We start from the raw sequence: 25,359 nt of genomic DNA on the forward strand, positions 1-25,359 counted from the left end.
TTTAATATTTTTCAATGTTTATGTTCCTTATGCCTGTGAAAAAATTAAAGCTTGTCTCAGCTTCTTTGAATAGAGTATATGTATGGTACTTGCCGTGGAGAGGGTCAAGCTTGAAATGACTAGCCAGGGAAAATTAAAGACATTGTTATAAACTGCTGGGTTGAAAAGTTAAGGATTTCAAAGATATTTAGAGATAAGTTTAGTATTGATGAATTTTTGTTTTTTTGGCACTAGGATTGAGTGTAGGCCTCATGCCTAAGTGTGTTCTACAACGGAGCTACGCCTCCAGCCCAGTGCTGATGAATTTTAAGACTGAAGTAGATGAACTAGCAGTTCTCTTTGTTTAATGCCTAATCTCCATCATCAGTTGGGAAGAACTGATGGCTCCGTGGGAACAGAGTGGACGGAAAGCCTGAGTGACATGGCTAGCTCTTCTGGGCAGCAGTACAGTGGCCACGGAGGACTGTGCTCCAGCCAGAGGCTTCACAACCAGTCTCCCTCGGAACAGAAATGTGTGGCACTAGAACTGGCAGCAGAGGAGGTGATGCAGGGCAGGAGAAAGTGCCAAAAGCCATGTGTACAATGTTTCATGACCATTTATGTGTTATAGCTAGTTCCTGGTTTATACCTTTTTAAAAATATTTTGAGTTGAAGCCAGACTAGTCTAACCTCAGAGTTATTTCTGCAAAGGCTAAACAATTACTTTTGAAGAAGAAATGAGAAAATAATAATGTTCCCTTACTTTTTTAATCAAACAATACTTAATAAACAGTTTGACAGAGCAATCTCATTTTGGAACTGGGGATAGAACTTAGAGGTATATCTCCAACTCTTTTTTTTTAGTTTTAGTTGGACACAATACCTTTATTTATTCATTTATTCTTTATGTGGTACTGAGGATGGAACCCAGCGTCTCGCACGTGCTAGGCGAACACTCTACAGCTAAGCCCCAGCCCCAGCCCTCTCCAACCCTTTTTTATTTTTTACTTTGAGACAGAATTTTGCTAAATTGCCTAGGCTGGCCCAAATCTCTGGGATTACAGGTGTGGGTCACTATGCCTGGCTTGACAGAGCAATTTCAAACACTGAATATCAAAATTCTCAAAGGATTAGATTTTAAGCACTGTTTGAGAAAAATAAACTAATTACCTAAATGTAATTACATAATAAATACCCCTTCAAACAATCTGTTTCTTCTGTTATAAAAATATCAACTGCATATTTCTTCTATGAAACAGAGCCAAATATTATAATTCTAGAATCAAAGAATAGACTAGACCTGAAGAAAAATGAAGAGAAGACTACAGATTAAGAAAAGATATTGGGGTTGGGATTGTGGCTCAGCGGTAGAGTGATCCTCACTACCACATAAAAATAAAATGCACTGTGTTGTGTCCATCTACACCAAAAAATAAATATTATATATTAAAAAAATATATAATAGGGCTGGGGCTCAGTGGTAAAGTGCTTGCCTAGCATGCATGAGGCACTGGGTTCGATCCTCAGCACCACATAAATGTAAAATAAGGATATTGTGTCCACTTAAACCTAAAAAAAAAAAAAAAAAAAAAAAAAGATATTAACAAACAAGGTCAATAGGAAAGACAGACCTGCTAAGAGATAAACAGATTTACTAATGTTAGGATTAGATAAAAGTAACAAACATCTTTATGTAGTGTGAGCTCAATTATTATGTTTTTATCTTTTCTTTTTAAAAACTCTCACAAAGGGAAAAGATATGGTGTGTGAATTGAGAGGGTCACACAAGAACCTTCCTTATCTCTATGGCAGAGAGGATCACATGGTCTCTATACCTCTACCCAGTCAAAGATCTGTTCATCATTTGCTTTGTCCTCAATAATGAGTTTCTCAAGGCGCTGACAGAGTTCTTCAGCAGAGAGTTCTTTCTTTGAAAGTGCTTCAGAGGAACAGGAACTGTCAGACTCTATAAAGTCCAACTTCTGAAACATAAAATGTAAAACAAATTAATGTAGTACAATATTATCATCCCGAGAGGAAAACAAAGCCACAGGCTATACTTTCTGTTTTACAGGGATCAAAAAGATCAGCAGAAGATATTTATATTTTTAGTTTTCAAAGACCATCACTCTATTATTATTCAGAAGATTTCTCTAATTTTTCATAAGTTTTATCTGATTCTCTGTTAAAAAAAATAAAAATAGGCAAACAAACAAGCTTGCTATAATTGCCCCTCAGGATATGCTTACCTCCAAATCATTATGAACTTCAATCTTGGGTAGGAACACAGCTCTTTAAAGCTGGGTGTGAGTCCTAGGCAAGGGCATAATTTAACTTCCATTCGGTATGTAACCATTGGTTCAATATTAGTATCACTATAGAGTTGTCATACCCCATGGTTTGGCTTTAAATTCTTAAAATACCTCCAGACCATTCTGAATCCAAGTGTGAAAATGATCCTATAAATTGTTTAACTCTTAGGTAGTTCTAAAAAAATTCCGTAAACCAGGCATTAGTGGTACACACCACAGTTCCAACTACTCAGGAGGCTGAGAGAGGAAGATTACTTGAGACCCGGAGTTTGGGGCCAGACTGGGCAATACTATTTCTTTAACAACAAGTCTATAATCAAAATTACTGGTGCCAGGTGGGGTTGTCCACACCTGTAATCCCAGCCACTTAGGACACAGAAGCAGGAGGATTGCATGTTTGAGGTTAGCCTCTGTAATTTAGTAAGACCAGGTCTCCAAAAAAAAAAAAAGGCAGGGTCTATAGCTCAGGTAGCTCAGCAGTAAAAGTAAAGCTTCCCCGGGTTCAATTCCCAGCACCATCCATCCAAAATTAGTGACTTTTTAAGGAAGAAGGCAACAAACTGTACTGTAAAGTTTTCTTTAGTTTTTATTTTTTACTTTTGAGACACTGTCTCGCTACATTGCTTAGTCTAGCCTTGCACTTGCAATCCTCCTGCTTCAGCCTCTCTTGTGGCTGGGATTACAGGAGTGTACCACAACACCCAGCTAGTTTTTGTATTCACTTTTTAAAAAACCTCTTCAGTTGTTCTGATTAGTGGTTTCTTGATTGCTCATTTGGGAGATTCCCTCTCTTTTATATAGAGATATTTTATACTCTGATTGATAGATAATTTCATTACCTCAAGTCATTGGAGTCTAAATCTACCACTTTCTGCTTATTTATTTGATCTCATTCATGGTGACTCATTTCACTGTATACTACATGAACTCTACAAGGGTTAAGCCATATATTAGGTAATGTGTATTTGTGGGGGGATAAAAAGTGTGGGGGCAGGGGCTGGGGATGTGGCTCCAGCAGTAGCACGCTCCCCTGGCATGGGTGCGGCCCAGGTTCGATCCTCAGCACCACATACAAACAAAGATGTTGTGTCTGCCGAAAACTAAAATGTAAATAAAATATTAAAAAAAAAAAAAAAAAAGTATGGGGGCAGACCAATGTTAAGGATGTTTTCTCTAAAGAGCACTGTGGCTTGCTCTTTCTAGAGCCAGGGTAATGCTGAACTGAACCAATTCAGCTTCTTCCACAATCTCTGGCATTTGTTCTTCGGGCAACATGGTATTCACATGTGCTTACTGCTCAGAATTCAGGTTTCCTCTCTGGCTTTCCCCTCCCCTCCTCTTATTTTTAATCTCTTGAAAGAGAATTTGTCTACTTTCTGGGAGCCCAAAAGTGCATCCGAAATTGTGCTTTCCACAGGTTCCTACTGTTTGGCAGTAGCTCCTCCATTTATTTCCACAACCCAAATGAAAGCTACCTACCAACCCAAATGAAAGCTACCATGGCAAACTAGTATGCTGTCTTTACCCACAACAATATACTTACTTTACTGTTTTTTGAACTAGGGATTGAACTCAGAGGTGCTCTACCACAGAGTTATACCCCCATTGCATTATATCCAAGAACAGGTCTTGCTATATTGCCCAGGCTAGCCTCAAAATCCTGGGCTCAAATGATCCTTCTGCCATAGCCTCCTGAGTAGCTGGGACTGCAGGTGTGTTTCATTATGCCCAGCTTGATACATTTATTTTAAGGTCATCTTCTGATTACTTTCTTATTCTTTTTTACCTATAGTGATTTTTTTCTTCTTACTGCTGATTTATTACCTTCCTTAGCTTTAGTCTTCCTCAAGTGTTCAACTACTTTGACTTGCAAGATCATTTTGAGAGAGTTTTGTTTTCTTTCTCTCTCATCTTCCTTGGTCTAACAGTTTTATAGTTGCCTCTACCCAGACCACTCTCCCTTCTCCCAAATTACTTGTTTAGGGCCAGACTAAATCAATCCTGCAGTCCTCTACCTTGTAGATTTCTGGATCCAGTTATCAAGATTGCAGGCAGGCCAGCTTACGATACTAGTGCTATGATTGTTTCCACTTTCTTGAAATTATTTATTTGTGAAGTTTCAAGAAGTAGACCTATCTCCAGGCCTCTATCTGGTAAAGGGCATTCTAGTTCCCATTACCAAAAGAGTAATTTCATGCTTCTTCTGCCTTTCCCAGGCCCAGAGCTCAGTACACCTAGATCTTCTTTAGTACTATCACCCTGGTTTACTTATCAGTTTCATTTCAGGTTCTTAGAGATATGGTACTGGAGATTGAAAACAGGGGTGCTACCTCCTCAGTCCTTTTTATTCTGTCTTTGAGAAAGGGTCTCATTAAGTTGCTTAGGGCTTCAAATTGCTAAGGCTGGCCTTGAACTTGTGATCTTTCTGTATAGCTGGACTCTAGATGTGTGCCACTGCGCCTGGCTATTTAGCTCATTTTCTAAGTGTGTCTGTCTTTTAAAATTTCTCCATACCTTTTATCTTTCCTCTAATGACTGTACAGTTGGAGAGTGCCCTTAAAACATGTACTTAAGATGATATCTTAACTAAGATTATTATTTTGATCTAATCTTAATACCAGAATACTAATGAAATTATCTTCCTTTCCTCTATGAAACAGACCAACTGCTATCATATGGAAGACAGTCCTGGGGCAGTGGCACATGCCTACAATCCCAGCAGCTTGGGAGACTAAGGCAGAAGGATCACAAGTTCAAAAGCCTCAGCAACTTAGCGAGGCAACTTAACAAGATCCTGTCTCAAAATAAAAAATAAAAAGGGCTGGGAATACGGCTCAGTGATTAAGCCCCACTGGGTTCAATCTCTGGTACAAACAACAACAAAAAGATATAAGTCTTGTTCTTACCCACCTGCTCCAAGAGAAAATTATGTACATCTTCCCCTTCAGGTAAAAAGTCCTTCCAGCTGAGATCAGCCTCCCTCCATAAGGCGCCCACTTTCTTATGGCTCTAAAAGAGAGATAAATCCAATCCATTAATTTTTACATTGGAAGTAGAAGAAGGAGGAAAAAAAAAGCTTGCTTGAGGTCAAGGACGTAGAACCCTAAAGAGTGAAAAATGAGCCAAGTACAGTGGTGCATGGGTATAATCCTAGTGATTTGGGAGGTTAAGTCAGGCGAATCTCAAGTTCAATGCCAACCTGGCAACTTGACAAGATCCTATCTCACAATCTAATTTAAAAGGGGTGGCAGATGTAGCTCAGTGGTAGAGTACTCCTGGGATCAATCCCTAGGATCTTAAAAAAAAAAAAAAAACGTGAAATGAAAACCTTTCCTTATTAATATGACATTAATCTCTTAGGATTCTTGACTTTCAAAATAAGAGGTCTGAATGTATACAAATATAATGGTGAATATTTGAAGTATAGTTATTTAGATTCAATAATTTATTTATCAGATGACTAATTTGGGAAACATTAAACTGGTATTTGGGATTTATTAATATGACCATTAAAGAGTCTAATACATGCAGGTTTATAAATTTAACACTGTCTGTTTTCTAGATGGAAAGATGGCTCTGTACATGTACCTGCTTTTAGAGCCACTCACAAGCCACACTGGAATCCCTCTCTACCGCAGATCAGATTTATACTTCCTGTTATAAGAGGCACCTGTTGCTCCTGAACTAGGCATAAGAAGTGTTTTGTGGGCAAGGAGTGCAAGGTTGAGCCCAAGAAACAATAGAGCAAAGCTGTTATCAGCTGGAAAAACATGAGGAGGTGCAAGCCCACTGCCTGGACAGAAATCGGGCTCTCTGGCTCAGAGTTTATGGTTTAAGAAAATATGGTTTAATTTATAAGTAGAAATTTGTTTTCTTTTTATAAAAATAAAAGTTAAGAAGAGTTTGAGTTTTAAATAAAGACTATAGCCAAGGAGGGAATTACAAACATAAAAACTACAGAGTTCAGTAAAATAAAAAATTTTAGCATCATTAACTAAAGAATATTATTAATAGAAATAATCAGCAGAGCCAGGCTATTTAGTGCATCTGTCTATGAATAACTACTACACAAATAGGGTACAGAAGAACTTCTGCAGGTTCAGAGTGAGATGAACGTTGACTTAAAAAAAAAAAAAAGAAAAACCTCAGTGTCTGTGAAACTCTGTAATCAAACATACCAATATCTCTGGCTTGGGTTTGAGTACATTAGAAATCACTGCAGAATGTTCATTTGTGAGTTCTGTTTTGTTTTGACATCTCTCTTCCAAGACATTTCATCCCCCTTTGGATGCCACAACACATCCTTCAGCCTCTTTGACCTCTAATAGAGCACCTCCACATGCTTTTGAAATAATTAGTTTGGATATATCCATCTCCCTCTCTAGTTTAATCTTAGTAGACTGAGAGCCAAGCAGACAGCTTTGCAGAGAATAACCATGCACTCACTACATATTTAACTAAAATGAATTTAAGAAATTCACCATCCTGCAGAGTCTTTTTTACCAATTCTTTTTAATCAGACTTGTATCCAAATGACCCAAAAGTTAACAAAACTAATCATTCTACGAATCCTATCTTACTCTAAAAGCAGAGCAGTTTTCATTGAAAAATTACCAACCACAAATAAAATATATCTTAAGATTCTATAGAACTATACTAAATCTAGTTAGGATTAGAAAATTCTTTCCCAAGACATTGGTAAACAGAAGGACAATACACCTCTAAAGGAAACAAGGTTGAAGCAGAGCCCTCACTTTGTTCAAAGGCTAAAAGGAAATGGAACTATTTGTACACTGAGACCTGAGGTGTTCACAGAAAACACACGATCAAGATCACTGCCCTTTCTAACATGCTATTGAGTCTGACACTCAGTTGAACACTCACCATTTGTTTGCATAGAAGGTGCAATATTTCAGAAAGCAAGACCCCAGCTCTTCCAACAGGAAGTAAAGGTTTGCTAAATTCTCTGTAAAAGATAGGAGCAGTGATTAAGTACCTCTGAAGAAATTCTCCGGGCTAAAGTAGTAGGCAAAAATGTGTGTCAAACAAATAGACACTTTGTAACCTAAATAAAAGTCAGCAGGGTCAAAGCTCTAGGACTGCTCCAAGTCCTTTTCAGCAGAAGGCTTTGGGAGACTTTAGGGTCACCTTATGCTTCCTGGAGAAGCAGAAAAGGGATGTTAGAATTTCTGGGTTTTGTCTTTTTCTTTAGCCACTTCAGTGACGGAAGCAACACAAAGATCAATCTCACTTAGTAATCTATTTACATAAGTTCCACTTCAAGCTGAAAGTGGAGAAGTACCTTTGTAGGTAATGGAATTGTGAAGCTTAGTTATAAAGTATTGTAAAAAGAAAAGCTTTTCTTAAGAATATGGATGAAATAGAAAGGGACCAATTATTTTAGTCTGAATTAGTATTTCCCAAACTGCATTCCATGGGATAGCAATGATTCCAGTAATTCCTCAAAGTAAAGGATTCTTTCATTGATTATGTGAGGTAATGCTGAATTAAACAAAGCTAAATCATTTTTATTGTTTTGTATTATTATAGGATTCTCATACATACACTTGAATTATGTGCCGCAATACATATACTTTGTGCATCTCCAAAAAGAAAAAAAAAAGGGGGGGGGGGTATGCTGCGGTGGGGACATACACAACAGTATGCGGAATCAGATTTTCATATATCAACAGTTTGTGGGGGAAATACTAGTGTTTTTAAGAACAGAAGTACTGGTCTATATAATGCAGTATCCATTCCCCCCACACATGCAAATCTAGCAATACTTTTATTATAACCATGAACATGTACTATGCAGGTACCAGTATGACAAACTACAATGTAAATTCTGACAACAACTGAAACAATGACAGACACAACAGCCAGATTAACATTAAGCTTCTAGAAGCAATCATCTTCCAGTGACATGACTGGAGCATTATCAATAACCACTGCTACCTGCAATGGACCACAGGGCTATCATATCCTCAATCTGTCTCTAGTGTAAATCTAGTAAAATCTTCAAAATAAAATTAGAAGTCTAAAAGAGTCACAGGCTGTATCTAAGAGTCTCCAGAGCCACTAATGGGACAATATTATGCTAGAAAGTCAGCAGGTGAGTTCTCTGTCAGTTTAACTTGATATACATCCAAAATAAATATAACTTACATGATAACTTCTCTCATAGAGATTCCACCTTCTTTTAACATGGGGGTCACCAGTTCAGCAAGGTATAACCAAATATGGGGAATATCAATGGCCATGTCATCTGCCAATTCCAAGGTTTCTAAAAAACTGAAAAAGAACAGGAAAAAAAATCAATACAAATATAATTCAAAAGTTAAAATTAAATAAAGAGACCAAAAATCAGTCACTCAACAAATACATATCAAGCACCTGCTATGTCAGGCACTGGTCTGGCCATAAAGTGACTGATAAACAAACTGCCATTCTTAACGAACTTATACTGGTGTGCAGGAGAAAAGGAACAGAACAGACAAAAGGAGACTTGTGACAGGGCTAATGCTCTCAAGAGCATGAACCAAAAATACTTCTGTATGGAGGTGACATTTGAAAGATTTTAATAATGAAACAGAGATAGTTGTATATAAAGTCCTGGGTGAAGGGCTATCCAATTAATCTCATACCTTAAAGTTAACATTATACCCTCTATGTCAGTCAGAAGCACCAACTAAACATTGCAATGCAGGCCAGGCACAAAGAGAAAGAAAGACAAAAATCCTTGCCCTGGAGGACCTTATGACAGGAAAACTGGATGGATATAAGAGAGTCTGATATTACTAACATTATCATCCTCATAACTGTTGTACTGCAAAAGAAAAGCTAATGGTTTTAGATTTTTATGATATAAATATTTCCTAATGTGAAGTAAAATAATTGGGAATCAAACATGAAACTTAGGAAAGTCAAATACAATACATAAGCAGCCTTCTTCGGGCTGAAAATAACAGCTATTCACTCAGAAGTGTAAATAATTCAAGTCTTTGTTAACTGTGTGAATATAGCACTATTTAAAATTATAAAAACAGAGGTGAAGGGGACACGCACATGATTGTATGGCACACGGGAGGAATGAATGAAGAGGTCAAGAGCTGGCCGTATTTTGAATTCATATTCTTTCCGAGCTCTAAATTTGCACATGCCTTTTCACTGCAGTTCTAGCTTCTAGCCAGAATATGCCACTCAGTTTAGAAGGCTACACAGGATTAAAATTTTTCACTTAAAAAGAGCTCCCACTACAAGGTAGGGTCACCTCTCTTGAGCCGTTATTTCAAAACAATATATAGCTCAGCCACATCATCTAACTCGGTTTCAGGAATCCTTACTGTCAACTTACTGACCTCACCACTTGCAATTATTTGACACCAATTTTCTATGCAGCAGACACTTGGTTGTTCTCATTATATGCACACTTTTCAGCTGTTAATGTACCACTTATGGAACATCTTCAGGCAGGATTCCAGGATTTCTGGGTTAATCACTTGATCCTGCCACATCATTCTGTGGGCTCTAGATTAAGCTATTTAATATACCCAAGAGATAACTGTAGCCATTCTGTCCTTTCAACAGTGTATCAATTATGACCATCTCACATCATAAGTGAAAGATAAGATACTCATATTCTTGCCTTAGTTTTGTATCTATCCTCCTCACTTTTATAGGAGTACCAGGGATTAAATACAGGGGTGCTCAACCACTGAGCCATGTCCCCAGCTCTTCTGGTTTTTCATTTTGAGACAGGGTCTTGCTAAGTTGTTGAGGCAGGCCTTGAACTTGGGATCTCTTGCCTCAACCTCCCCAGCTGCTGGGACTACAGTACCGAGCAGTTTTCTATTTTTCATCAATGGAACAGTTTATAGAATACAATTAGTGGTTAAAAACATAATCCTGATAAGAAACTTTTTTTTTGTTAAACAAAGGATTTCCACGGAACAGAGCTGTGGGACTTTCTTTTTTAATGTTTGTAGTCACTAAGTCCTTTTGCATGATTTAAAAAAAAATCCTAGGTATGCAGATGCTCTACGTAATTATCTTTGCATAATACATATCTTCTGTGGGCTGAAGAAATGAAATAGAGCTACACCACATCTTTGTCTCTTGGTATGCAGTGACCAGCATATCCACTGTACTGCACATGAGAAAACCAGTTCCATTTCTATCAACTAGTAACAAATTTGCCAAAAAGTAAATTAAAAAAAATTTCCATGTATAGCCAGGTGTCATGATACATATCTGTAATCCTAGTAACTTGAGAGGCTGAGAAAGGAAAATCACAATTTTGAGGCTAGTCTGAGACCCTGTGTTGAAAAATAAGGGGTGGGGAGGTGGCTTGGGTGAAGCACCTCTGGGTTCAATTGTCAGTACTGCAAAACAAAAGAAAGTCCCATTTAAAAAAAAAAAAAAAAAAAAAAAAAAAAAAAAATATATATATATATATATATATATATATATATATACACACACACACACATATATATTTATTTATTTTAGTTGTTGATGGACTTTTATTTTATTTATGTATATGTGGTGCTGAGAGTTGAACCCAGGTAGGCAAGTGCTCCACCACTGGGCTTCAACCCCAACCCCCATTTATAACAGCAACAACAACAACAAAAATATTTAGGTGTAAATTTAACCAAGGAGGTAAAAGATGTATCTGCACAACGCAAACTTTAAAACACTAATGAAAGTAACTAAAGAAAATTAATAGATGGAAAGATATCTCAAATTCATGGATTAGAAGAATTAAAAACTGTTAAAATGTCCAGACCAGACCAGACCAGCCAATATGGTAATCCCTGTCAAAATTCCAATGTCATTAGAAATAGAAAAAAATAATTCTTTTTTTTTTCATATTTATTTTTTAGTTATAGAGGGACACAATACCTTTATTTATTTATTTTTATGTGGTGCTAAGAATTGAACCTAGGCCCTTGCACACGTTATGCGAGCGCTCTACTGCTGAACCACAACACCAGCCCTAGAAAAAAGAATTCTTTTTTTTTTTTTTTTAAATATTTTTAGTTGTATTTGACACAATACCTTTATTTTATTTATTTATTGTGGTGCTGAGGATCCAACCCAGGGCCTTGCATGCTAGGCGAGCACTCTACCACTGACCCGCAACCCCAGCCCCAAGAATTCTTAAATTTGTATAAAACCACGAAAGACCCCAAAAATTATCTTGGCAAAAACAACAAAAGTTGGAGGCATTACACTCCCTGATTTCAAAACATATTGTAGAGCAAATGCAATCAAACAGCATGGAAGTGACAAAACTGATGGAATAGGAAAGAAAACCCAGAAATAAACCAGTACACTAATGTATTGTAACCTACCTACCTATATACCTAATTTGTTTCATGAAGTATTTAGATTCAAGTCCTGAAAATTCTCAAAGGATGGCTTGATGTAATCTTTGTGGAAATTTTATATACAGCAACTACTATACTCAGTTATATGGAATCTTTTAGGAAAATTCCAAAGAAGCTAATCTAAGGCTTACTTATAAAGCCTATATGAAACTTCTATTTCAGGACACTATTAGTAGTACATGCCCTGAAGGGAACATTAGATGATATTATCAGGACCGGGACCAGACACCTGGAGTTTTCTGCTCTCCCATGCTTACCAGGTCATCCCTGGGGTGGAGAGTTGGGCAGAAACTGCTTCCTTAACTGCTCAGAAATTGACATCTCAGCAGCAACACCCAAAGGACCTAATCTCAGATGATCCTGAATAATATTCTGAAAGAACAGAGATCTTCTGGGTGTTGGAAGTGTCTGTGGTTCCTATGAAATGACCTATCTGAACAGTATGGACTTTGCAATTCTGAGCTTCTTGCAAGAAGGTTCTTGATGAATAATGACATGGGGGGCTATCCTTTTGTTTCCATCTTAGGAAAAGGTAGGTGCTATATTGTCAAATATATCTCCACAACTTGCACAGACTTGATTTAAAGATAAGGTAAGGTCTAGCTAATTATCAAAGATGAGGCCTGGATCCACCACAATGAAGGAAGCAATGATGTAAAATGATGAAGTGATTTGCTGAGACACAGAAATATTGATCTCATTTACCATCTAAATAAAAGGTGGTAGTTGTGGTAGTTATTCTAAGCAGCAGCAATAGTACTGCCACTAATGAGAGTGTAAACACCATATCTGATGACAGTTTTCTTTCAGGAAATCACCAAAAGGGAAATGCAACTGTCTGAAATCCTAGAAATTAAATGAGTATTTTGCAAGTTCAGTTATAACCTGGAAATAGACTACACTTCCTAGATGTGAAGGAACTTCTGACTATTGTCAGAAGAAACAGAACACAGTGAACAGTAATCTAGCACTCCCATTTCCAGAAAGTCTGGGGAACAAATGTAAATCATTACAAAGTGATATAGAAAGATTCCATTACTGTGAATTTTAGGAGCTTGTATCTATTTTTAGGTTGGCTGGGATCAGAGACCTTAGTTTGATTTTAAGAGTGAAGGTGCCTTCATTTGCTCTTACTTGCTGTTTACTGCAGCAAAGCACAGATTTCTCTCATAAAACTGGGACGTCATTCTGGCTTTGCTAAAGTTTCTTACTAAGTTAACTGATTCAAATGGCCTTAATCTAGGCCCTTAATTTATATAAACCCAGCTTATTGCTGAAAGATAATTTCTTAATGATCCTGGGACAATTATGAATTTTCTCGGGCCTCAAGGACAATGTCATCATTCTTTTCAAAAATTAACTACTCCTAAGAACATTCAACATGGTATTTAATAGTTACATTCTAAGAGATTAATCATATCTAAAATGACAACAGAAAGGTACAAAGAGGCATTTCATCATATATGAATTTAATTTGGAAGAATGAGCTTGGCAAAAAAGTTTTACAAGGAATTCATACCACCATCAGTCAATGTAAGATGGTAGATTCGAGTTTGATCTCTAGACCTAAAGAGAATGGATATCTGACAGCGCTGGACATGATTCTATGCTTATATTTGGTGCAAAATTTGGTAACCAAAAATCAAAACAAATTTTTTTATGATATGAAATTTTTTTCTAACTTATACATACATAGGTATGTACTTATTTATTATACATAACCAGGGATTGAACCCAGGTTGCTTAACCACTTAGCTACATCCCCAGCCCTTTTCAAATTTTGAGACAGGGCCTCACTAAGTTGTGAAAGCTGGCTTTGAACTTGCAATCCTCCTGCCTCAGCCTCCCATGTCACTGGGATTTCAGGTGTGCATGACCATGTATAGCTTGAACATTGATTTAAAAATCTCACCCAGGGTAAGATTCTGTGGCTGAGGCACAAAGAACCTAACCTGTGCATTTATGGTGAAGGTGCACCATAATATGCCAGAACTTGCTCAAATGGGGATACAACGCTAAAGACAGCCAAATCTCACCAACAGTCACTGGTTAGAATTATAGTGAAGTCAACCTGTAACAGTGTAAATCATTAAGAAAATGGAGTTACATTGCTATGGGGCTACTGCGGAGAGACGAGCACTTTCTGGTCCAAATAGCCATGGTTTACTAAAAGGATAAGGTTTAAAGTCAATTTTCCAGAATTTTTCTCACAAAATAAACTCAAAGAATAAGCAGGTTTACATGTATATGAGATGATGAAGAGCTCAGAGTTTCCCTGAGGCTAAGGTCAGCTTCAATACTGACATCATGATGCAGGTCTAACAATAAACACAGAAAAATCAGAAGATAACTGTACAAGCACGATCTATAAAATAGCATCAAATCAAGCAATGTATGATCAATATATTATATTGGCTCAACATACTACAGTGGACACGATTTTCATGTATGGAAAAAGAAGGCTAGTTACTGAATGGTACTCTTTTTTTAAAAATTATTTTTATTAGTTATTATGGACCTTTTATTTATTTATTTATTTATTTTTAATATGTGGTGCTGAGAATTGAACCAGTGACTCACATGCTAGGCCAGCGCTCTACCACAGAGCCACAACCCCAGTCCCTGAATGGTACTCTTGAGGGGGATACTGACCCTTTGAAAAAGTCCTGCTTGCTGAGTTTTTCTGACTGTACCAGCTGATAAAGCAACTGGCCCATGTGATCCCTGGTGATCTGGCTTCTCTCGAGGGTGGACTCCACTCCCGTTCTCACGAAAACATGTAGCAGGCCCTGGGCGCTCAGCTCTTCCACACACTGCATGGCTTCCTGTTCAAATAGCAAATAAAGGCTTGCTCCAAAATCTGGTGTTAAACAACCTTAAAATCTTTTGCTTATGATAAAATCAGTAGAAATCTGTGTTAACAAGACAGTTTTTGAAGTTAAGTTTTTGCTTGTTTAAAGTCTAGTAAAAGGTAGACTGATATAGGCAGGTTAGTCATATTAATGAGAAAACTGGGTATGATGGCATGCATCCGTATAGTCCCAACTCCTTGGGAGGCAGAAACAGGAAAATCACTGGAGCCCAGGAGTTTGAGGCCAGCCTGGACAACATAGGGAGATCCTGGCAGGTGTATGGGTGTCTGCGTTTATGGGTGTGTGTGTGTGTGTGTGTGTGTGTGTGTGTGAGAGAGAGAGATCTTCAAAAGGCTAACATTTGTAGGTTAATAATTTTATTCAAAAAACAATCAGAAGATCAGAGCCCAAAGGTATTTTTCTACATAACATTCACCTGTTTTCTGATCATTTTAGAAACTGAAAATGGTATATTATGACACTGAAATTCAATGCCATGATTTGAAGGCCTCAACATGGCAGCCCAGATACCTTGGCTGGGACTGTTAAGACATTCCCCATCTCCATGAAAGAGGTCTTCCTCTTAGGAATGTTAAACTTCAGTGATATGATTAAGGTTAAGTGCTAAAGTCCTTGGAGGAGGTTTCTGTGCGAGGCTCTGTTAACCGGTGCTTACTGTGGAAATGATCTGGCCAGCTTAATATCTTTGGTCTGGGGAATGAAAGCCTGACAGCCAGGCTGCTCCATCACCAGCATTAACTCCCTACTCTTAGCCAGAGCAGCTCTGTTGCTACTCTGGTCCAAAATCTATTGGTTTGACTTCTGCAAAAAGTAGCTCCTCTTGGAAGCTACATGTGCAAAGGGAAGTAAAGGAAGTAAGGCTCCTCTGGGTATCTCAGTGGGACTGCTCTCTTTCCCTTCTGTTACTTTATACCTCCTCTGTTCTTACCTAAAAAAATTTCAAAACTACAGAAAAATTAAGAGTAACCCAGTGTAAAACTATGTGTCTTCACTTTGATTTAGATAAAAATATCATCTAATATACAGGACATTTCAAATTTCCATAATTGTCCCCAAATGTCCAAATAGCTTCTTGTTGTTGAGAACCAACATTCCATGCCATGATGTCTCTTTAGACTCTTGTAATCTAAAGCAGACTCCCCTTCTCTTTTTCGTTTATTTATTTATTTTTTGAGTGGTGTTGGGGATCGAACCCAGGGCCTTATACATGTGAGATGAACACTCTGCCAACTGAGCTATATCCCCAGGCCCCCCCACCTGCAACTCTTTTTTGTCTTTTCATGATACTGGTATTTCTGTAGCATTCAGGGCAGCTGTTGTGTTGCTGTTGGTGTTTCAAGTGCTCATTATCCTTGTTGGGTTTTTGCCTCATTTTAACCTCATCAACATCATTACAATTACTTTTCGGGAAAAGGTGGAATAAATTCAAGTATTTAATTTTCCATATATACCCTATGTGTCCCCCAGCAGGAAGAGTCAGTTCTCCATAAAGGGTCAACCAATTGTATCATAGCAATTCACAACCTTGCTGCTATCTTCTTTTCTCATGATTTGTTTCTTTTTGTCTCTGAGCTCTCAGTAGAAGTAACACCTCCTATAGTCTTCTGATTATCTCCCCATTGGATATCATGCCACCTAGTTTTAGTTCTCTGTACTGAAACACTGTTTTTCTTTTTGTAACTACGGCTTACTTATTCCTGACCTATCTTTAGGGTCAGTCTTGTTTGTGTCTCTGCACTAGAATGTAAGTCCACAGAAGCAGATGATATTATTTGTTGTATGTACTATGCAAATTTCAGGTAGTATCCCCAAAAATGTGGGAGTCTTGACAAATGACGGTTTGATTCCTGGCTCTGCCTCTTACTAATATGTGACTTAAGGAGTAGAACAATCTTTTAGCCTGTGCTTTCTATCAAAAGGTTACAAGGAGAAATGTATATAAAAAATATATAGGAAAGCACTTGGCACATTGACAGGCATAAAATAAAGGTTCAATAATATTAATTTATGGCACTTATGAAGAGGATCACAGACAAAAAAAACCCCTCTTAGGATGCACTCTATAATTCTTTAGCCTGACATACTAATACCCTAAAGGGGACGAGATAAAGCATATTTTGGGCTCTGAAGCTCAAGTTTGGCTTTTAATCGGCTGCTTATTAGCAGTAAGATCTTGAGCAAGTGACTTTTATGTCTATGCATCTCAGCTTTCTTATCTGTAAAAACAGGCATTATAATATCAACTTTGACTACATAAACTAATACATATAAAATATGTAGAACAGCACAGAGTAAGTTTCAATAAATGTAGAATATTATTACCTGGTTCTTAGAGCCACTCTGCAGGTACAACTGCCTCTACTATACTGCAAAATAGAATTCTGAAGTTGTAACTAACTCTGTCCCCTTCATACTGCAGACCTGGCTGGGGCTCATGATCCTCCAAAGGGTATTCTTGTGCACCTAAGTGTTCGTGAGGTTATCTTCTTCCTGTACTTGCATTTCACCACAGGGTCATCTTTAAAATTGTCACTCACTAACTTTGTACATCCATCAAATTATGTCTGAAGACAATCTCCACTGCTTTCTCCCTTTCTGTACTTGCTTCACACTGTCCATAGCTATTCAACTTGCTCTTAAGTCTTTCACATTTCCCTACTTCCATGCAAGAAAAAGAGCTGTGTTGCCAGCTTACGAGAACACTCTCATTGGCCAGGAAGTTAGCTAATAAAATACAGTACATCAGGTACATTCTTTAGCTCTTTTTCAATTAATCTTCACTTATGGTGCTGCGTGTCCAAGGGTTTCTGCAAAATAGTCCTATCTTACTCATCATCAAAAACTTCTCCCTGCTTCTGAGCTGGGCTATAGATAACCAAGGTAATTTTTTTGGGGGGGTACTGGAGAGTGAACCCAGGGGGTGCTGAACCACATTCCCAGCCCCCTTTTGTTTTATTTTGAGACACCATCTTGCTAAATTGCTGAGGCTGGCTTTGAACGTTTAATCCCAACGTGCTGGGATTAAAGGTATGTGCCACAAAGCCTGGCTAACCAATGTGATTTATGTATATTGAAAGCAGATAATGATTATATTGTTAAGAATTCAAGTATCTTTAGTATTTTTGATAATGCCAAAGCAAAAGTAGTTAATATATCTGATATATTTTAACAGACAATTTAAAAAAATATTTATATTTTTAATTATAGGTGATGCTGCTATATGTGATGCTGAGGATTGAACCCAGGCCTCATGCATGCTAGGCAAGCGCTCTACCTTTGAGCCACAACCCAGCACAACAGACAATTTTAACAAAAAAAGCCTTTCCAGACTTCAGAGCACCAAACTAGAGTCCAATATATGATCTCCTAAGACCTTACAATTTAAATAACTGTGGTGTTACCTGTATATGATCTGTCTCCATCAACAGACTACAGAGCACACGATGCCAGGCAACATCTATTTTGCTCACTACCATCTTAAAATGAACACAGGGGGAAGGTAAGGGCTAAAGAGGGACACATTGAAAGCCATGACTATAAATGTCTCATTTAGGCCATCAGACCTTGGAACATCACTTGCCCCTTTGTGTTTCAGTTTTTCAGTTACGAAACAAAGAAAAATAATGCCAGCCATATTTCAGGGTTAACATGGGAATGTTTAAACAACTATAGCAAGTATAATTGGGTGTAAGAAATACCTTACAATGATTGTGTATTGTTTTTGCTCATTAACACCAAAGTCAATTTGTTTTTCCCTGGTTTAGACTGGATTGGCACCTGTCTTCTCCCCAACCACCCCACATTGTGAACTACAGAATTAATTTGAAAGACAATACTTGGCAGAATGCATCAGAGTTAAGCACAATGAACCATGTAGAATTTAGATCACTCAGTCTAAGTCTTATCAGTCACAATGACATCTGATTTAGACCAAGTTACTAAACATGGTTGTCACAGGGCTTTCTGTCCTGCTGCTTTCTTTCTTATTTAAATCTCATTTACCTTAAAATCATTAATGTGTAGAAATTCATCAATGATAGATTTGGACTTTCTCTCCATTTCCTCTTCTGACAATACAGGCCTGTCAGGGGCTGACACTGTTGACATTTCTGGTTTCACTGCTAATGAGATTTTAAAAAGTGAGAAAATAAAAAGGACAAAAATTACCATATTAAAGTGATATTATTTCTATGTTGTTACACTGTTTTTTCAATAGAGCCATTTAATAGATGTAAGTATGATGAAGCAAGATAATGTAAAAACAATTCAGAAAGTTTTGGCATAGATATGCACTAAATAACTTCATAATTTATACCAATAATCAACAAGATTTAGGCATATTATACACCTTTAGAGTCAACGAGTTTCTCTGTTCCTTTCTGTATTTTGACTCTTCTACACTGTTTCCATGAGGAGCACAAAATACCTTCAGAATTCACATAGGCTAGGGTTGTGCTGACCACAGCTCTAACCACACTGGCCTATGGCATTTACTGGAACATGCCATGGCTTCTCCTACTACAACTCTGCGCAGGGTACTCCTACTATCTGTTCCATAGCTGTCCTTTCTTGTAAACCTGTTTCATTCCTATTGGTCCCTCTGCCCTGATTCCAGATTGGTCTCTTGTTAATTTCTCTCAAAGAACTACATTCCTTTCCTTTGTAAAGGTTTTCTCAGTTGTACCGTACTTCTGTGCAGATCAGCTATGTCACATTACTCACTGCACATACATATTTTCATTTCTTATCCTATTATGTTCCCAAAGTACCTAAGAACGTCAAATGTCCCCAAAGTTACATAATTAAAGCCTATTCTCAATTGGAAGAAGAAATTTCAATTTGCCTCTAAAGTCTATTTAAATAGACTGGTTAAAAGGAACAATTTAAATAGTTAAACAAAATTAAAAGCCATATTAATGGTATAAGCAACTAGTGTTATTTCATAGTTAAGATTGAGAAAATGCCAAAAAATTTCTTTAAATTATTTTTAATTACTGTTATCATCATCGTCATGCTGTCTAATACCTTTCGAAAACTTTGTTATTTATGAGGTAAAGTTCTAAGTATTTTTATATATTACCTTCTCATTTCATCTGCAATAACCCTATAGAGTTAAGGTAGATACACTTAACCCCATTTAACAAATGAGAAAACTGAAACACAGGTTAAATACATGAAGTGACGTTTATACTATCACCTGAGTAAATCTTTAAGCATACACATGCTAAACGCATCCAACCCACAGAAGGTGCCAGGGCAGATGATGGCAACAAAGCACAATCTGACACCTTCCCTTCCCTTTCCTTACAGTTGCTTAACAAAGTAAAATCTTTTACATGCTCAAGGGCATTACACGGCCATGTCACTCTAATAGCAGTGCAAGGGAGGGTGCTGAAGAGACTCCTGAGGAATTCAGATTGCTTAACATACAGAACCCTGTCACCATAACATTTAACAGAGAAGGGGAAATCTGACGACTTCTCAGCAAAGACATACTAGGGAATGAGAATGGTGTTACAGAATGATGGAGTGGTCCTGTCATTGTCAAGGCGCAGGCACTCGTGCTGCTCTGGTATGCAGATTCTGAATTCTGCTCAGGCACAAAGTCTCCTTTGTGGTTTTCCTCCCAAATTTAAGGCTATATCTTTCTCTATTCTTGTCCCTAGAAAGTCTCTAACCTGACTCCCTGGTTCTGTTTCGGTCGGCCTCGGTGCTGTTTCTCTCCAGGTCCACGCCTCCTGTTAGCTGCTTCACGGTCTCCAGCATCTCCCTCCGCTGCTCTTCCTGAGACTGATTGTCTAACAGGTCTTTACTGCTGCCGCCCCTCATGAATGTGTTTGGACGAGCTGTTGCAGGTGGCAGGGGCTTATCATTCTTCTCCCTGCCCATGCTTCCACGACTTAAAAGGCAAAACAACACTTTTTAAAAGAAAGACAACCCTCTCTCCTTTATATCCAACTTATCAAATGACACTGAAGGCATGAAAAATAACATTCCACAGGTAACTAGATGCATTAAGTACAAATTATATTTCAAAGTAGAAATTTTTGAATGAATAAGTAAAACCCAGAATGCTTTGAAGGAAATATTTATTAAGGTATTTTATTAAAATTTTGTCCTCTAAGGGTAAAAGGGACATACTTAGAATTTTTAATTTTCCTTTTCGGTGCCAGGTATTTAACCCAGAGCCTTGAGATAACTAAACACGTACTCTACCATTGAACTATAACTCTACCTACTTAAAACTATTAAATGACAATGGCAACTCCTTATTTTGTTCTTAAAAACTGTTTTTAGAAAGAAAGACAGTGATAAAAAGCAAGAGAATAGTGAATGAAAGGGAAACAAATGTCCTAAGAACAAGAAATCACTATCTTAGAAACTATATGATGATACTTTATTTCTCCAGAAACATGGAAATTATTAAGAACCAAGTAGAGGGGACTGGGGATGTGGCTCAGGTGGTAGTGCGCTCGCCTTGCATGCGTGAGGCACTGGGTTCGATTCTCAGCACCACGTAAAAATAAAATAAAGATATTGTGTCTACCTAAAACTAAAAATAAATAAATTAAAAAAAAGAACCAAGTAGAAGTAGGCTTTGAACAGCCACAGGCATACACTTTATTCATTTTAAGACAGAATGTGCATATTGCCCTAGTCTTTTTTAAAACAAACAAACAAAAAACACAATGGTTCTATTTTGAGGAGTGGAGGAGGACTGGAGAGTCAACTCAGGGGTGCTTTACCACTGGGCAACTTCTCAAACCTTTTACTTTTTACTTTGAGACAGGGTCTCATTAAGTTACTGAGACTGGCTTCAAACTAGTGATCCTCCTGTCTCAGCCTCTCCAGTCATTGAGATTACAGGTGTACACCACCTCCTTAGTACTGGAACTACAAGTGTGTACCACTGTACTCACTCAACTTTTTCTTTTCTTTTCTTAGACAATTCTAAAGAGCTGCAACAACAGTTCACAGACATGACAGTTCAAAAGCAGTGAAGTAAATATGAAAAAAGAGACTCAGGGTAGACAAAGATCTAACCACTATGAAAGAATATACACAAGTACTTAAAAAGAAAAGCCATCAAAAACTTATGACAGAGCAAACAGCCAACAAATGCCTCAATAGCAGATGACAATCTGAGTTCTCCTGAAAAGTTGGCAGGTGCTAAGAATACTTTGTTTCAGAAGCCCAGGGAATGAGTAAGATAGTTAGGAGGTTTACCTAATCAAACTGTAGTAATTAATTTTTCTAAAAAAGTATTGGAAGTTTAAAGAAATTTCAACTTTGAAAGTGCATGTATCAAAAATTCTATTCTCCTATCACAATACCATAGGTCCCCAATCACGCTATGGAAACCAGCCAATAGAATACGTGACTATGTAAACTAGCCAACAACAACAAAAAAGTAGAAAGATAGCAGAATATGCATAGAGACAAGTGAAAGCTAAAGGACAATCTCACATAATTTGAACAGTGCAACAGAAGTGTATGGGTGGGATGTCATGTCACATTATTCAACAACATCCAGGAGTAGTAATTTGGCAAGCCCTAGACATGCCTCCAGGGCTCTTTGATGTGTGTGTGTGTGTGTGTGTGTGTGTGTATTAAGGAGCAAATTCTTAGTTATCTGTCAGAAAACTTATACTCTTCTGCCCCATCACATCCCAAACCCAATACCTAATTTTGTTCCTACTTTAAAATCATAGTGTGTGGTAGCACATGCTTGTAATCCCAGCGGCTCAGGCAAGAGGATCACAAGTTAGAGGCCAGCTTCAGCAACTTCTCAGGGCCTTAAGCAACTTAGTGAGACCCTGTTTCAAAATAAAAAATAAAAAGGGCTGGGGATGTGGGTAAGTGGTTAAACACCCCTAAGTTTAATCCCCTGTATAAAAAAAACAAAACAAAACTCCCATATTTTTATATATACACATATACACACACACGTATGTATGTGTGTGTGTGTGTGTGTGTGTATATATATATATATATATATATATATATATTGTGTGTGTGTGTGTGTGTGTGTGTGTGTATGTGAGAAAAGTAAAAGAAATCAACTTTAGGTATGATAGGAAGATATTCATAGGGTTACCATCATAATTCACATATATATGAGAGACAGACATATGGGAAGAAGGACAGCCTTGAATAAACACGTAAAGTGGAATTCTCACCTGGTTAAAGCCCTTCGGGAATCAAACTCTAAAGATGTGTTTGATGTGGACCCTGATGGGGCTGGAGGTTGCAGAGCAGAGAATCTGTTTAAACTGGAAGCACTTGACCGTAAGGCATCTGTAGGTATTAAGATTTTAGAAAAAGGTACAAACACATGACTAAAATGCAAATACTCATTAACCTGCCTTCCTGGGCTGGGCCCAAGAAGGAATTTATTTGTTTTTTTCCATTCTTAAGAGATGGATCTCTATGTTATCCAGACTGGTCTCAAACTCTTGTGCAAAAGGGATTCTCCTGCCTCAGTGTCCCCAGTAGCTGTGGCTACAGGTGAGAAACACTATACCTGGAATGAGAACACGAATTTCTAACAGGTTCAGGAGATGCTAATCTCCTGGTACATCTACTTGTGAGAACTAAAGCATTGGAGGAAATTTGTATGTAAATAGTGTTTAAAAACATTTGTTCATTAGAAGCATCTGCACCTTTAAAAAATGTAAATTATCCTTATAGGGCACAAGGATGCTTATGGTAAATAGCAAGAAGGAGGCAGGCAAATGTAAACCAAAATACTGCAATTAAACAAAGTGCATACAAATGCTATGATCCCATTTATGTAAAATCATGCATGTGTGTTTAAATGAATTGTAACATTTTAAAATTTTTTAAAAAGTTAAGTGAAAGTTCTTAGTAGGAAGAATATATGAGAAGGTTAACATTTTAGCTTTTCTTTGGACTTCCTTAGATAGCAGTCATGTTTGTGATGGTTCAAACATTTTTAGTCAAAAAGGTCATGGCTGTTGGGGCTGGGGTTGTGGCTCAGTGGTAGAGCACTTGCCTAGCATGTGTGAGGCCCTGGGTTCGATCCTCAGCACCACATAAAAGTAAATAAAAATAAAGGCATTATGTCCATCTATAACTACCAAATTAAAAAAAAAAATTCATTGCTGACAAAAACTGATTTTTGATAGAAATTTAAAAAATATTTTAAGCTTTTCTTTATAAACTCCTTTAAATTAAATGTTTCTATGAATTAACACTCTTTTTCAACATAATGAGTTTCCCTTTTAACTTGGGGCCCCAGTAATATCTGTAACTAGACTGAACTGTGAACAACAACAAAGGACCCTAACAGATTTAATTCCTAACCACTTAGCTAAACTGATAGGAGAAATAAGTTCTGATATTCTATAGCACAGTAGAAAAACTGTGGTTGACAATGGTTAATTAACATTTCAAACAGCTACTGGAAGTTTTCTGAATGTTCCCCAAATAAAGAAAAATACACATCTGAGCTAATAAATATGCCATAAATATTACCCTATCTTATCATTATACATAATATGTGTGTCTGAAATGCACACTATATCCCATAAATATGTATAATTACTGTTGTCTATCAAAAATAGAAGTATATGAAAAAGAAATTGTAAACTAAAAAGGTTTTGCCAAAATTTAAAAATGGTTTAACCAAAGATCCTCTTCAATGAGGAAATCCTAGTTTATGCTAGAGAGGGCCACCAAAATAACATCCGGGGCATGATCAGTCTACAGATCTTTTCCTAAAATCGTTATGCGGTGACTATAGAAGAGCATCCCAAGGGAGAAGCTAGCAGTAGGCTGGAAGAAGGCCAATGCACATACCTGTCTCGCTTGCCTTTGCTCCACCGCTGCTGCCTTTTCCCCAGCTGCCCAGCTGAGCCTTAGGTACCAGCTGAATTTTCTCATCAATTGTGGGCTGTAACATAGTGGTCACAAGTCAAATATAGGAAATATTCTAAAAGAATAGTTTTTCTTTTTTTCTTCTTCAGTTCAGTAGAACCAATTTTAGCAACAAATTTTGTTTGGAATGCCAGTTTAAGAAACATAAACTTGGGGCTGGGGATGTGGCTCAAGTGGTAGCGCGCTCGCCTGGCATGCGTGCGGCCCGGGTTTGATCCCCAGCGCCACATACAGAGCAAAGATGTTGTGTCCGCCGATGAATAAAAAATAAATGTTAAAATTCTCTCTCTCCCTCTCTCCCTCTCTCTTTAAAAAAAAAAAGAAACATAAACTGGAACTGTTCCCTTTAAAGTGGGATCACGGAAGCCTCTAAGTCACTTCTTTGGATTCATTTCCACAGAACACAATTTGAAGGCACTGGTCTGGGGAATGCCCTCAAGTCCTCCTATTTAAGATGGTTTATTAATTTGCAAAATGTTAGAAGCTTCTAATGGTTCCTCTTGTATAATGCCCATTAATTTAAAAAAGATGAAGAAAAGGAAATTCACAAATATTACATTATTGCGGAAAAGCAAGTTAAGAGACACAAAATTTTCACGTTGGGTGAGGGATGGCGGGTGGAATGAGAGTATTCAATAAAGGGGAATAAAAGAATGGAATAATGGACTGTGAGTGCAGTGAGTTAAGGTGCCTGATATCTTTCACGTTTCACTTGCCAAGCACAACTTCAGTAGAAGTGAACAGAATTACAAAAAGATAAATGCAGTTTTTTCTAATGAAAGTATTGCTATATTTTGACAACTCTGGATGTACTGCTTTGCTATGTGACATACTTTTATACAAATCTCTACCAATTAACAATAAATATTCTTAATGGTTTTGAACTTTTTGTAGCATACT

At 37.4% G+C, this 25,359-nt stretch overlaps 1 protein-coding gene across 9 annotated transcripts in view; it reads right to left on the reverse strand.

Moving 5' to 3' along the window:
• The window catches only part of Eif4g3 (eukaryotic translation initiation factor 4 gamma 3), a 304,684-nt gene that overhangs the window by 13,547 nt on the left and 265,778 nt on the right, over positions 1 to 25,359 (reverse strand). For 5 of the 9 annotated variants that reach the window (XM_071617438.1, XM_071617441.1, XM_027937618.2 and 2 more), the window contains 9 exons: positions 24,382 to 24,475; positions 22,740 to 22,857; positions 20,238 to 20,458; positions 18,562 to 18,677; positions 14,339 to 14,511; positions 8,460 to 8,585; positions 7,176 to 7,257; positions 5,202 to 5,300; positions 1,815 to 1,961 (listed from right to left, as the gene is read on the reverse strand). In XM_071617438.1, the coding sequence (XP_071473539.1) occupies positions 1,815 to 1,961; positions 5,202 to 5,300; positions 7,176 to 7,257; positions 8,460 to 8,585; positions 14,339 to 14,511; positions 18,562 to 18,677; positions 20,238 to 20,458; positions 22,740 to 22,857; positions 24,382 to 24,475 (1,176 nt within the window). Of the gene's footprint in view, positions 1 to 1,814; positions 1,962 to 5,201; positions 5,301 to 7,175; positions 7,258 to 8,459; positions 8,586 to 14,338; positions 14,512 to 18,561; positions 18,681 to 20,237; positions 20,459 to 22,739; positions 22,858 to 24,381; positions 24,476 to 25,359 lie in introns of all 9 variants that reach the window. The other 4 variants (XM_027937616.2, XM_071617437.1, XM_071617439.1 and 1 more) reach the window with 1 other exon arrangement.

This window comes from Marmota flaviventris, chromosome 10 (assembly GCF_047511675.1).
Source record: "Marmota flaviventris isolate mMarFla1 chromosome 10, mMarFla1.hap1, whole genome shotgun sequence".
Taxonomy (NCBI): domain Eukaryota; kingdom Metazoa; phylum Chordata; class Mammalia; order Rodentia; family Sciuridae; genus Marmota; species Marmota flaviventris.